We start from the raw sequence: 13778 nt of genomic DNA on the forward strand, positions 1-13778 counted from the left end.
ACTTGCGAAGGGCTGAACAAGAAAAGGACTACCAGCAGCACGCCCATTTCTGCTGTCAAAGCCCATCGAGCGCATTTCAATCTCTTTAAGCTTACTAAAAAGCCCAATGGGGTCAAGTAGCACCAATTTGGCCAGCCAGCGAGACCCATCTTTCATCATAGCCTTGCCTGAGATCGAAGGTATCACTAAGTCACTCAAAGATATTCTTTCTGAGATGTACAAAAAGAACAAAGAACCATTGATGGTTTGACAATGTTGAGTTGACACGTCCTGCGTGGTACATGAATTGCATAACATACTCGTGCATCCTGCAGTAATGACATCTGACCCACTAGATCTTACATGAGTTCACCAAGAACAGAATAAGTAGAGAGATTGGGATTCTCCATATCAAGAACCCACCCTTTTTTCAGTTCTATCTACTTGGGAAAAGCTCCAAGTCAGTAGGAGTGACGCACTAATAACTTATACACCACTTAAGCAAGCACATAAAACTCTAGTTTCTCACCAACATCACCCTAATTATTCATCTGGTGCTCTGTCGAGTATGCTTAATACTCACAGGTTAGCAGTCAAAGAAGATCAATTAGATCTTTAACTTGACAGATGAATCAAATCTCTAGGAAGTCAATTGCAGGCACTTGTCCACCACCAAGATAAACATTTCTTGAACTAATTAAGACCCGTGGATGGAAATTTGCAGTAATATTTGATTGGTATTATGAGAGATCAGCCTGGCAGGTTAAGACATCAAACTTTCACATGAACACCTCTCATTAGTCTTAATAGTTCTCTGCCATCAATCGCTTGAAATAAATGGTGTGAGACCTATGTGTTATCCAAGACAAATATTTGGATCTTCTTCGTCTGAATCGAATTCAACCTGCAAATGCCATAAAGTTGCCACAATCAATGCCTAAGATAAAACACAGATATCACATCTGCACAACTGGCATTTACTGAATGGTATAGAGCCAGAATTCAGTCGTCATTATTGTAAATATTACAAATTACGACTGCGTGATGCCTTACAAAATAATATAATGTAATTCAAATTGCTGAAAGAACTCACATTTTCATCCTTGAACCATCTGCCATTGCAGTCGCGCTTCCAACCTGCAGAAGTAAACTTGAGCTCTCTTTCATGACGCTCTCTCATACTAAGTTGTTGCTGTACAACCACCTCTTCAGCTGCTTCTTTTGCAGCGAAAGAGAAGCTTTCGCTCACATGTGATGTTTCATTACCATGGAGATTCCCACATATTTTTCCACTGTGACCATCGTTATGGACGTCTTGTCTAGCATTTCCCTTATCAAGTACTTCAGAAACGGCCTTCCTTGTTTGCTCAATCAAGGGTCTACTTTTTATCCTATTTAAAATAGAAGTACTAGTGCTGGTATTAGCAATACAATCAGACAAGGCTATTCTCTTGACGATCTCATCCTTCTTTTTCAATTCTCTCTCCTTCAATCTCGACAATGCAACAAGGTGGCGTGACCCCTTGCAATGCATCTGCATAATAAAAGAATATCAACATTCAAAACTAATAAATATCTAAATGATCTACATTCACCAGTCAATCTGTGCAGCAGAAAACTATAATGATCCATACATGTAGTGACCATATGAATGATCACGTGCCCCAAATAATATCAGCTTCTCAAACATCCAGCAACCTCCACTCAAATGCATTTCAATTCATTAAAATCCAAGCTTTCTCATTCTAATGTCTTTCTTATACTGAAGCATAAACAAGTTGAATCACCACGAAACAAAGCAACTCAACATTCGCAGGTAAGACATGGAAAATCCACATTGTCTCATGCTCAACCAAATTGACACAGCAGATAATGCAAAAACCAGGGCATCAACATCACGGGCAGGACAAGCAATTTAGTTAGTACCTGCCATTGCCACGGCACAGTTCTCTAACCAAACCAAACCACAAACACCATCGTGTTGGAAATGCGACGTTTCAGTGCATGATAGTCCAATAAAGCAGATTGACCACACAGTCGGCCAAGAGGGCCGCCGGAAAACACACTTGGTCAGAATCAACATCGCAGCTTGATGGTCGTTTGCCAGCCGAGGCCAACCCCGAAATTCCGGGGACTGGACGGAAAAGACATTGATCACACATTTTCCCATCCCGAAAACTAGATTTATTGGGACCAAATGGCCCGTCAGACCCATAACTTGTCTCATCTATCTAGCAAAAACGCTAAAATCCTCCAGCTACTCATCAAACCGAAGACCAATCAAGACAAAACAGACCCACAAGCAAATTATCTAGCAGAATCGCTACAATCCTCCAGCCTATCAAGACAAAACAGACCCACAAGAGAAAAATTGATTGAGCGACAGAAGTTGGCGTAAGCAGAGATTGGAGACGCACGGAGAGCATGAGAGCAGAATCGAGGACGGGGGCGCCAGGGCAGACGAGGCAGGCGAACTTGCCGGAGGAGAGCTTCTTGTAGGAGGAGGCGTCGAGGCCTTCCACGGCCAGATCGTCGACTCTTCTCTTCCGGTGCTGGGCTTCTCTTGCCCAGCTATCTCCTCCGAACACGCTCATTCCCTGTCCTTCTTCTTCCTTCCTCTTCTTCGTCCGTTCAGTGATTCAATATGAAATAGGGGCAATTTATTTAGGGTTAATACAATAAAATAAAATAAAATAAAAACTCAAACTGGTACAGGTATAACAAATTTATCATAAATATCCTCAAACTAGCATACTTATTATAAATTTACCTCACGTTAATTTTCGTTAAATATTACTGTCAAATTATAAAGTTGAATAACATATGACAATACATTAATTTAAGATTTTACCATTGGTTTGTCTCAAATTTGTGATTTTTTGTTATATTAATTCATTTTAATGAAAATAAAGAGAGTAAATTTATTTACAAATATATTAGTTTTGGATTTTTAGTGATAAAAAAATAATTTGGGATAATTTGTCATACTAGTTTAGGGGTTTTTGGTGCTTAAAAAATTAATTACATGTATGAATACACACACATATATATTCCCACGAGTCTTAGTTAAAGTGCGTGACAAAGACGTAGATTGACGGCGTAAATTCGGGGCGATCCATAAGGACCCACCTCCCACGGGCCGCGGGTGAGTCGTGTAATGGGGGCGCAGAGTTTCGAACCCCTTCCCTTCCGAATGAAGGGGCAGGGCACGAACCAATGCATCTACCACGGGGTGAGTGGATGTATGTTTCAATTCAATATAATAACTTGTTTTAGCCTGTTGCAGGCATCAACAAGAGAGCGGAATCTACTCCCTACCAATTTATGCATGGTAGCCAATCCTGCCATTGGACATTTTCTATGTGATATTCTTTTCATCACTTGATTCTTAGCACAAACTCTTTACACTGCTCCCATCATCCACTTGCATGGGTCATATCAAATCTCTCTTGTTTCTAATTATGAAGCCCAATTCCATGCCCTCGTGGAATGGGCAGAAGTCGGACCATGATACTTTCCCCACTTGATTTTCACAATGCCTGTTGTGTAGGGGTGTCAAAATCGAACCGAAAACCAAACCGAATCAAACTAAAAATTCAATTTTTTTGGTTCGATTTTCATTCAGTTTGGTTCTCATTAAAAAATATTTTTTTCAACAAACCAATAAGAGCTTATTTCTTGGAAACAAAAAATATATAAAACAGAAAAAAAAAAGACAAATGCAAAAATCAAAAACTGAAAGTTGAAAACCAAAAACCAAAATATCGAACTGAAATTTCAGTTTGGTTCGTATTCAATTCAAGTCTCATTTGGTTCAATTCGATTAAAAAATCGAACTAAACCGAATCGTTGACACCCCTACTGTTGTGGGCTATTCTTCGCATCTTTCAATTCCCCTAGCCATCCCCACATCTCTACAGCAATGGCCAATCCTCTCGCGCACCATCACTAGTATGCAAATGGCCTATGCTCAGCCAATAGGCAAAACATCTCCCATCTTTTGTATCGATCATGCTGAAAAATAACTAAGGGGTTTGACCTCTAATGGCATCCACACATACAGTTTGACTCTTACTTTGATACCATTTATATTAAGATTTTAATTGATTGGTCTCGATCATGGGACTACGAAACGTTAGATGAGTGAGCAAAATGGACTGACCAAATTGGAACCACCTAAATTGGGTCGGTAATATGGTTTGACTCCGAAGAGCGTTAGTTCAGTTTTTAGTTTCATAAAATTGGAACCGGTGATTTTTTGTCCGATGCTCGATTTTGGGGAGTGCCAGACCACCCAGACCAAATCAGATAAATATATATGTATGGATATGTATTCGTTTCTTAAATGGAAACCTAATCACATCTCTCTTCCATCGCTTCTCACTCTCAGCCTCTCGCTTCTCGCACATATAAAATTCTTCCTCCCACAGTCATTCCGAGTCTTCTTTATTTGCTTTTGCTAGAGTTTAGTGCTCATCAATTTCATGTTTCAGTGCCGAATTTGACATCATGTGTCAAGCAAGAAACCAGGAAGAATAAGAAGCGAAGAGACAGAGCTTGGACGCTGCGAGAATTCTTGAAGATGGCATCCCAAGACGTGGTTCCTTTCATGGGCTTGTCCGACTTGTGCTTGGAGATGGCTGTTTCGTTTCTTTGCATTGGATATAAAATTCAGGCGCATCAGGCTAGGAATATCTGTTGATTGATCAAATAAAGGTTCAATTTTTTTACGTGAAGATAATGAGGATTACTTTATTTCTGGGCTAATCAACCCTTTCCTTTGGGAGATTCTTGAGCTTTGCATTACTTCCAATCTAATTCGGCTTCAAAAGGAAGTGAAAGCTTCATTGGTTCCATTGAACCACCTGGGAATCGAACCAAACCGGTCAGTTCGCTCTTAGAAGCTAACGGTCCTATCTTTGGTTCCAAAAATTAAGAACTGTTCTTTTTGGTCTAGTTCCTGATTCCTAAGTGGGATCTAATCTAGTTGGGAATCGATCACCCCTAAAAATCAATTAAACAAACTAGCCTTCCTTTTTAAGAATGACGACTTGTATCATGACATTGCTCATTGTAATATGGCTCATTGTAATAGACTATTCCATGTCTCCCATCAATATATGCATTTCATCACCGAGTGGGGCATCATATCAATTCAACAAAATAACTAGTTTGGTAGCAATATAAGAGCAAGTTATCTAGGAACCTTATTGACAAGACCCAATTAATACTTCGATACTTCAAAGAAAGAGAAAGCTACCAAAAATAAAGAAAGCATATAAGGCATTCAAATTTAGTCTACCCCACTATATGAAAAGTAGTTGTGTTTTGCCGAAAAAAAGGCAAAAGAACTTTAACCAAAAGGAGATGATCAAATTGAATAGACAAAGGGTCCTTTGCTAATTTTGGACTAGAATATAAATGGGACGATATGTCAAAAGGAAAAATAGACGTGAAATTACTAGATTTGAAAGGTTTGTTTTTTTTATGGTCTGTTACCGGATTTAATTGGTTGCAAGCAATGCAAACTTGTGAGGAAATTAGAGAAAAACAAACACGCTCGTATCATTAATTTGTGTGACTGTTCATTATAAAGATCATAAAGTGAGCTTTCATTTCCCACTAAAAGCAGTTATTACAGACAGTTATGGATTTTGAATTCGAAAATAACTTCCTAATCTATAATGCAGTTATAAGAAGTTACGCTTACGGCCTCTTCTTATCTATAGCGATAATCTACCGGCAGCGTAACGGTGCAGTCATTAAGCTTTTTCCTTTCTTTTCCCGATCTAAAAAGCAGAGGACAGTCGCCGCTCAAGAAAAGCTCTCGCTCTCTCTCTCTCTCTCTCTCTCTCTCTCTCTCTCTCTCGCTCGCGTTCGCAGAGCTAGTGACGAGAAAGCGAGCGCTGCCGGCGATGCCGACGGTTGAACGGGTCGGACAGCCCGAGGCAGCGGTGGCCGTGACGGAGATCGGGATTGATTACGGCAAGCACATAAAACTCTAGTTTCTCACCAACATCACCCTAATTATTCATCTCGTGCTCCGTCAAGTATGCTTAATACTCACAGGTTAGCAGTCAAAGAAGATCAATTAGATTTTTAACCTGACAGATGAATCAAATCTCTAGGAAGTCAATTGCAGGCACTCATCCACCACCAAGATAAACATTTCTTGCAGTATTTAAGACCCGTGGATGGAAATTTGCAGTAATATTTGATTGGTATTATGAGAGATCAGCCAGGCAGGTCAAGACATCAAACTTTCACATGAACACCTCTCATTAGTCTTAATAGTTCTCCGCCATCAATTGCTTGAAATAATTGGTGTGAGATCTATATGTTATCCAAGACAAATATTTGGATCTTCTTCATCTGAATCAAATTCAACCTGCAAATGCCATAAAGTTGCCACAATCAACGCCTAAGATAAAATACAGATATCACATCTGCACAACTGGCATTTACTGAATGGTATAGAGCCAGAATTCAGTCGTCCTTATTGTAAATATTACAAATTACGACTGCGTGATGCCTTACAAAATAATATAATGTAATTCAAATTGCTGAAAGAACTCACATTTTCATCCTTGAACCATTTGCCATTGCAGTCGCGCTTCCAACCTGCAGAAGTAAACTTGAGCTCTCTTTCACGACGCTCTCTCATACTAAGTTGTTGCTGTACAACCACCTCATCAGCTGCTTCTTTTGCAGCGAAAGAGAAGCTTTCGCTCACATGTGAGGTTTCATTACTATGGAGATTCCCACATATTTTTCCACTGTGTCCATCGTTATGGACGTCTTGTCTAGTGTTTCCCTTATCAAGTACTTCAGAAACGGCCTTCCTTGTTTGCTCAATCAAGGGTCTACTTTTTATCCTATTTAAAATAGAAGTACTAGTGCTGGTATTAGCAATACAATCAGACAAGGCTATTCTCTTGACGATCTCATCCTTCTTTTTCAATTCTCTCTCCTTCAATCTCGACAATGCAACAAGGTGGTGTGACCCCTTGCAATGCATCTGCATAATAAAAGAATATCAACATTCAAAACTAATAAATATCTAAATGATCTACATTCACCAGTCAATCTGTGCAGCAGAAAACTATAATGATCCATACATGTAGTGACCATATGAATGATCACGTGCCCCAAATAATATCAGCTTCCCAGCAACCTCCACTCAAATGCATTTCAATTCATTAAAATCCAAGCTTTCTCATTCTAATGTCTTTCTTATACTGAAGCATAAACAAGTTGAATCACCACGAAACAAAGCAACTCAACATTCGCAGGTAAGACATGGAAAATCCACATTGTCTCATGCTCAACCAACGTGACACAGCAGATAATGCAAAAACCAGGGCATCAACATCACGGGCAGGACAAGCAATTTAGTTAGTACCTGCCATTGCCACGGCACAGTTCTCTAACCAAACCAAACCACAAACACCATCGTGTTGGAAATGCGACGTTTCAGTGCATGATAGTCCAATAAAGCAGATTGACCACACAGTCGGCCAAGAGGGCCGCCGGAAAACACACTTGGTCAGAATCAAAATCGCAGCTTGATGGTCGTTTGCCAGCCGAGGCCAACCCCGAAATTCCGGGGACTGGACGGAAAAGACATTGATCACACATTTTCCCATCCCGAAAACTAGATTTATTGGGACCAAATGGCCCGTCAGACCCATAACTTGTCTCATCTATCTAGCAAAAACGCTAAAATCCTCCAGCTTCTCATCAAACCGAAGACCAATCAAGACAAAACAGACCCACAAGCAAATTATCTAGCAGAATCGCTACAATCCTCCAGCCTATCAAGAAAAAACAGACCCACAAGAGAAAAATTGATTGAGCGACAGAAGTTGGCGTAAGCAGAGACTGGGGACGCACGGAGAGCATGAGAGCAGAATCGAGGACGGGGGCGCCAGGGCAGACGAGGCAGGCGAACTTGCCGGAGGAGAGCTTCTTGTAGGAGGAGGCGTCGAGGCCTTCCACGGCCAGATCGTCGACTCTTCTCTTCCGGTGCTGGGCTTCTCTTGCCCAGCTATCTCCTCCGAACACGCTCATTCCCTGTCCTTCCTCTTCTTCCTTCCTCTTCTTCGTCTGTTCAGGAATTCAATATGACATAGGGGCAATTTATTTAGGGTTAATACAAGAAAAAAAAAAATTCAAACCGGCACAGGTATAACAAATTTATCATAATATCCTCAAACTAGCATACTTATTATAAATTTACCTCACGTTAATTTTCGTTAAATATTACCGTCAAATTATATAGTAGAATAACACATGACAGTACATCAATTTAGGATTTTACCATTGGTTTGTCTCGAATTTGTGATTTTTCGTTATATTAATTCATTTTAAGAAAATTACTCTCTTTATTACAAATATATTAGTTTTGGATTTTCAGTGGCCAAAAAAATAATTTGGGATAATTTGTCATACTAGTTTGGGGGGTTTTTGGTACTTAAAAAATTAATTTGCGATAAATTTATCACACATGTACTAGTTTAAGCTTTTATGTAGTATTAACCATTTATTTATGATTTAAGTATATGAAAGATATATTTTTAAATTTATCACCAAAATTTGAAATATTACCTACTTTTATCAATTACAAATTGTCAAAAGTTACATATTTTCTAAGGTTTTGGCATTTAATTGTTACCAAAATTTTGGATGTTGCGAGTCAAAAAAGAAGTACTGGTGCATGTCGAGTAAAAAATAAGATAGTAAATGTTAACCTTGAATACTGTGGACAAATCAATTGCAATCTCATCTTTAACTAACACACACACACACATATATATATATATATATATTCCCATGAGTCTCAGTTAAAGTGCGTAACAAAGACGTAGAGAGATGATCTAGATAATAGGATCTTTTTTTTCTTAATGTTGTTTTTTTTTTTCATTATAAAGGTTGGGAGGAGTGACCCATTATCATGATCTGGGCCAATTAGCCTCGGTCAAGGGATCGTGCAACGATAGGCGAGTCCATTCACTAGGCCACCTTTCTTTCTGAGGATCATTGCCATTGCTATTATTTTGAAATGTTTCACTTTAATCAATCTTTCCATGTCTCACATTAACTAGAGCATCTCACTAGCTAGAGTGGGGTGTATGTTTCAATTCAATACAATAACTTGTTTTAGCCTGTTGCGGGCATCACCAAGAGAGCGGAATCTACCCCCACCAATTTATGCATGGTAGCCAATCTTGTCATTGGACATTTTCTACGTGATATTCTTTTCATCACTTGATTCTTAGCACAAACTCTTTGACACTGCTCTCATCATTCACTTGCATGAGTCATATCAAATCTCTCTTGTTTCTCTCGGAATTATGAAGCTCAATTCCGTGCCCTCATGGAATGGGCAGAAGTCGGACCATGATATTCCCCACTTGATTTTCGCAACGCTTGTTGTGTAGGGGTGTCAAAAACTGAATCGAAAATCGAACCGAACCGAGCTAAAAAATTCAGTTTTTTCGGTTTGATTTTTTATTCGGTTTGGTTCTCATTAAAAACCAAATTTTTTTTCAACAACCGATAAGAGTTTATTTCTTGGAAACAAAAATATATATATATATATATATACAAAAAAAAAAAACCGAAAACTGAAAGCTAAAAACCAAAAATCGAACCGAAATTTTGATTTGGTTCGTATTCAGTTCGGGTCTCATTCAGTTCGGTTTAAAAAAAAAAAAAAAACTAAATCGAACCGAACCGTTGACACACTTACTATTGTGGGCTATTCTTCGCATCCTTCAATTTCCCTAGCCATTCCCACATCTCTACATCAATGGCCAATCCTCTCGCACACCATCACTAACTCTTCCTAGGCTTTAAGCAAATGGCCTATGCTCAGCCAACAGGCAAAACATCTCCCATCTTTTGTATCGATCATGCTGAAAAATAACTAAGGGGTTTGACCTCTAATGGCATCCACACATACAGTTTGACTCTTACTTTGATACCATTTATATTAAGATTTTAATTGATCGGTCTCGATCATGGGACTACGAAACGTTAGATGAGTGAGCAAAATGGACTGACCAAATTGGAACCACCTAAATTGGGTCGGTAATATGGTTTGAATCCTAGGAGTGTTAGTTCAGTTTTCAGTTTCATAAAATTGGAATCAATAATTTTTTGTCCGGTTCCCGATTCTAGGGAGTGCCAGACCACCCAGACCAAATCAGATAAATATATATGTGTGGATATGTATTCATTTCTTAAATGGAAACCTAATCACATCTCTCTTCCATCGTTTCTCACTCTTAGCCTCTCGCCTCTCGCACATATAAAATTCTTCCTCCCACAGTTATTCCAAGTCTTCTTTATTCGCTTTTGTTAGAGTTTAGTGCTCATCGATTTCATGTTTCAGTGCTGAATTTGACATCACGTGTCAAGCAAGAAACCCAGAAGAATAAGAAGCGAAGAGACAGAGCTTGGACACTACGAGAATTCTTGAAGATGGCATCCCAAGATGTGGTTCCTTTCATGGGCTTGTTCGACTTGTGCTTGGAGATGGCTGCTTCGTTTCTTTGCATTGGATATAAAGTTCAGGTGCTTCAGGCTAGGAATATCTGTTGATTGATCAAATAAAGGTCCAAATTTTTTACGTGAAGATAATGGGGATTACTTTATTTTTGGGCTAATCAACCCTTTCCTTTGGGAGATTCTTGAGCTTTGCATTACTTCCAATCTAATTTGACTTCAAAAGGAAGCGAAAGCTTCATTGGTTCCATTGAACCACCTAGGAACCGAACCAAACCGGTCGGTTCGCTCTTAGAAAGCCGATGGTTACTGTCTTTGGTTCCAAAAATTAAGAATTGTTCTTTTTGGTCTAGTTCCTGATTCCTAAGTGAGATTGGATCTAGTTGGGAATCAATCACCCCTAAAATCAATTAAACAAACTAGCATTCATTTTTAAGGATGACGACTTGTATCGTGACATTACTCATTGTAATATGGCTCATTGTAATAGGCTATTCCATGTTTCCCATCAATATGTGCATTTCATCACCGAGTAGGGCATCATATCAATTCAACAAAATAACTATTTTTTTTTTGGTCGGTCAACAAAATAACTAGTTTGGTAGCAGTATAAGAGCAAGTTATCTAGGAACCTTATTGACAAGACCCAATTAATACTTCGATACTTCAAAGAAAGAGAAACAAAGAAAGAGAAAGCTACCAAAAATAAAGAAAGCATATAAGGCATTCAAATTTAGTCTACCCCACTATATGAAAAGTAGTTGTGTTTTGCTGAAAAAAAGGCAAAATAACTTTAACCAAAAGGAGATGATCAAATTGAATAAACAAAGGGTCCTTTGCTAATTTTGGACTAGAATATAAATGGGATGATATGTCAAAAGGAAAAATAGATGTGAAATTACCAGATTTGAAAGGTTTGTGTTTTTTTTTTTTTTTTTGGTCTGTTACCATATTCAATTGGTTGCAAGCAATGCAAACTTGTGACAAAATTAGATAAAAATAAACACGCTCGTATCATTAATTTGTGTGACTGTTCATTATAAAGATCATAAAGTGAGCTTTTATTTCCCACTAAAAGCATTATCACAGACGGTTATGGATTTTGAATTCGAAAATAACTTCCTAATCTATAATGCAGTTATAAGAAGTTACGCTTACGGCCTCTTCTTATCTATAGCGATAATCTACAGGAAGCGTAACGGTGCAGTCATTAAGCTTTTTCCCTTTTTCTCCCGATCTCAAAAGCATAGGACAGTCGCCGCTCAAGAAAAGCTCTCTCTCGCTCGCTCGCGTTCGCAGAGCGAGTGACGAGAAAGCGAGCGCTGCCGGCGAGACAGCCCGAGGCAGCGGTGGCCGTGACGGAGATCGGGATTGATTACGGCCGCCGCCACCATGATCACGCCCTCGACTCTCGCGGCCTGGTTAAGTCGTCATCATCTGGACAAGGTACCGTCTCTGTTTGCGCGGACGCTTTTTCTTGAATATGGGTGTCTCTGTCTCTGTCTTGTCCGTGAGGGAAAATTGAAAAGTTTTGAGTTTTTCGGATTCTGGGTGGGATTACCGTGGACAAAAAGGCGAGGCTTTTGCGGTTTCTCATCGTTCATTTTCCGTTATGAATGCTTTGGTTTCTGAAAGTCTCATTAATTGGGTCGGGCTGAGTCACTAAACTGAAACTGAATCGGCGTTTTCTTTGATTTTTTGGTGGCATATTCTTCATCGTTCGAGTTGGCCGTGACCGCCTCGCCGCCGGAGATGCCATTCCTTAAGCCGGAGAAGCCCGCGGTTAAAGGCCGCCATGGTTAGTTTCCTATCTACCCATTTGTGTGCTCGTTCTGTTGAAGAGATGCCGTTTAGTATCACGTGTTTCGGCGACATTGAAGTCGCCGGTGAGGTTCGGTTATGGCCGGCGAGAGACGGCCGGCGACCGAGTGATTGGCCGGCGGTGACTAGCGTTGTCGTGCTAAACGATGGACGCCGGGTGGTAGCTCGGCAGTGGCCTGAGCACCGGCAAGGGCTCATGATAAAATGGTGGGATTCGGTTGAAGAGGAGGTTCGCAGGGAAGAAGTCGTTCTCGGGAAGAAGATGATGAACAGTTGAAGGGAGGTGAAAATAAGAAATAATGGAAAATAGGGAAAGAAAAATAAAAAAGGGGAGAGACAGAAAGAAAAAAGGAGAATAAATTAGATAAGAAAAGAGGATCGGTGTAAGTTGGCTGAGTTTTTTAGCAAGATGGGCTGAGTTTTTTTTAATTTCAACAAATGGGCTTGGTGATTTTCCTTTCAAATGGGCTTGTTTTGAATAAGCCCATTTGTGTCCATGGCCCAGAAACGGACCGGAGCCAACCCGAAGCCCTTGTCTGAATTAAAAATATAATTGTTTTTAAAAAATAATAAAAAATTTAAAATCATAAAAAAATTAAAAATCCAGAAAATTCATAAAAAATTTAAAAATTCAGAAAAATTGGAAATCCTTGGAAAAAAAAAAAAAGCCTAAAATTGAGCTTTTAGATAGCTTTCGCTTAGAAAGTGAGAAAATCCAAAAAAATAAAATAAAAATTGAATCCTACTTGAACAACCTTCTTCACCATAGGTTTTTTGGATGCCATTTTCTTTTTAGATTTGATGCTAGGTCACTACTTAAGTTGTTCATTTAAATTACATTTGATTGTGTCTTCTTCATGTATTGATTGTAATTTTTACTTTTAGAATGGTTAGGATGAATCTTAAAATCTTCAATAGGTCGTCTTTATACTTTGGTTAGCAAATTGTCAAGCTTAGGTTTTGAAGGGGCATTAGTTTTAGAACTAGTATAATCAAGTCTCCATTTCCAAGATTGATGGTTATGCGAAAAGTGAGATTTTTTCCCATATTTTGCATAGGATTATGTCACGTGAGGTATAGGTGTGGAAGAACATGCGTCAAATCGAATGTCATTGGCTCGTATTTGGCACTATCTCTAAGTCTAAATTCCCTTCTTAGAACAACAATAATAAATAATAATATAAGAATAAGAATAAGAAAAAGAATAATAATAATAATAATAATAATAATAATAATAATAATAATAATAATTATTATTATTATTATTATTATAATTATAATTATAATTATTATTATTATTATCATTATTATAATTTTTATTTAATATAATAACTAAAGTACAATTCATGATAGACGTACAATATAACACATCAAAATAATATAAATAATAACAAGCCATCCAATTAAAGACGACTCCAAGACTTTCGTAATTGAGATCTTTTAAATTCCACAAGGGCGATGGTATTTAA

The 13778-nt window shown here is 38.6% G+C and overlaps 2 protein-coding genes across 3 annotated transcripts; both read right to left on the bottom strand.

Annotated features, from left to right (window-relative positions):
• Positions 1-203: 203 nt before the first annotated feature.
• Positions 204-2596, bottom strand: LOC104453227 (sodium channel modifier 1). The gene is made up of 3 exons (XM_039316389.1): positions 2397-2596; positions 1073-1513; positions 204-883 (listed from the first exon to the last, which is right to left on the bottom strand). The coding sequence occupies exons 1-3, from the start codon at positions 2571-2573 to the stop codon at positions 836-838; spliced, it is 666 nt and encodes a 221-aa protein (XP_039172323.1). The 5' UTR covers positions 2574-2596; the 3' UTR covers positions 204-835.
• A 3578-nt stretch (positions 2597-6174) lies between these two features.
• Positions 6175-8085, bottom strand: LOC120295349 (sodium channel modifier 1-like). 2 transcript variants are annotated; one of them, XM_039316388.1, is made up of 3 exons: positions 7873-8085; positions 6557-6997; positions 6175-6367 (listed from the first exon to the last, which is right to left on the bottom strand). In XM_039316388.1, exons 1-3 carry the CDS (start codon positions 8047-8049, stop codon positions 6320-6322), a joined length of 666 nt encoding a protein of 221 aa, XP_039172322.1. In that variant the 5' UTR covers positions 8050-8085; the 3' UTR covers positions 6175-6319. The 2 variants fall into 2 exon arrangements, with proteins under 2 accessions (XP_039172322.1, XP_039172321.1); XM_039316387.1 differs by lacking the exon at positions 6175-6367 and having other exon boundaries at positions 6399-6997.
• Between the last annotated feature and the right edge of the window lie 5693 nt (positions 8086-13778).

This window comes from Eucalyptus grandis, chromosome 7 (genome assembly GCF_016545825.1).
Source record: "Eucalyptus grandis isolate ANBG69807.140 chromosome 7, ASM1654582v1, whole genome shotgun sequence".
In the NCBI taxonomy this organism is placed as follows: Eukaryota; Viridiplantae; Streptophyta; class Magnoliopsida; order Myrtales; family Myrtaceae; genus Eucalyptus; species Eucalyptus grandis.

Coding starts and splice junctions, on each gene's coding strand:
- LOC104453227 (XM_039316389.1), bottom strand. CDS start 2,573: ATGAGCGTGTTCGGAGGAGATAGCTGGGCAAGAGAAGCCCAGCACCGG. Junction 1,514..2,396: donor ATTCTGCTCTCATGCTCTCC/GTGCGTCTCCAA, acceptor TTTATTATGCAG/ATGCATTGCAAGGGGTCACG. Junction 884..1,072: donor GATGGTTCAAGGATGAAAAT/GTGAGTTCTTTC, acceptor TGGCATTTGCAG/GTTGAATTCGATTCAGACGA.
- LOC120295349 (XM_039316387.1), bottom strand. CDS start 8,049: ATGAGCGTGTTCGGAGGAGATAGCTGGGCAAGAGAAGCCCAGCACCGG. Junction 6,998..7,872: donor ATTCTGCTCTCATGCTCTCC/GTGCGTCCCCAG, acceptor TTTATTATGCAG/ATGCATTGCAAGGGGTCACA.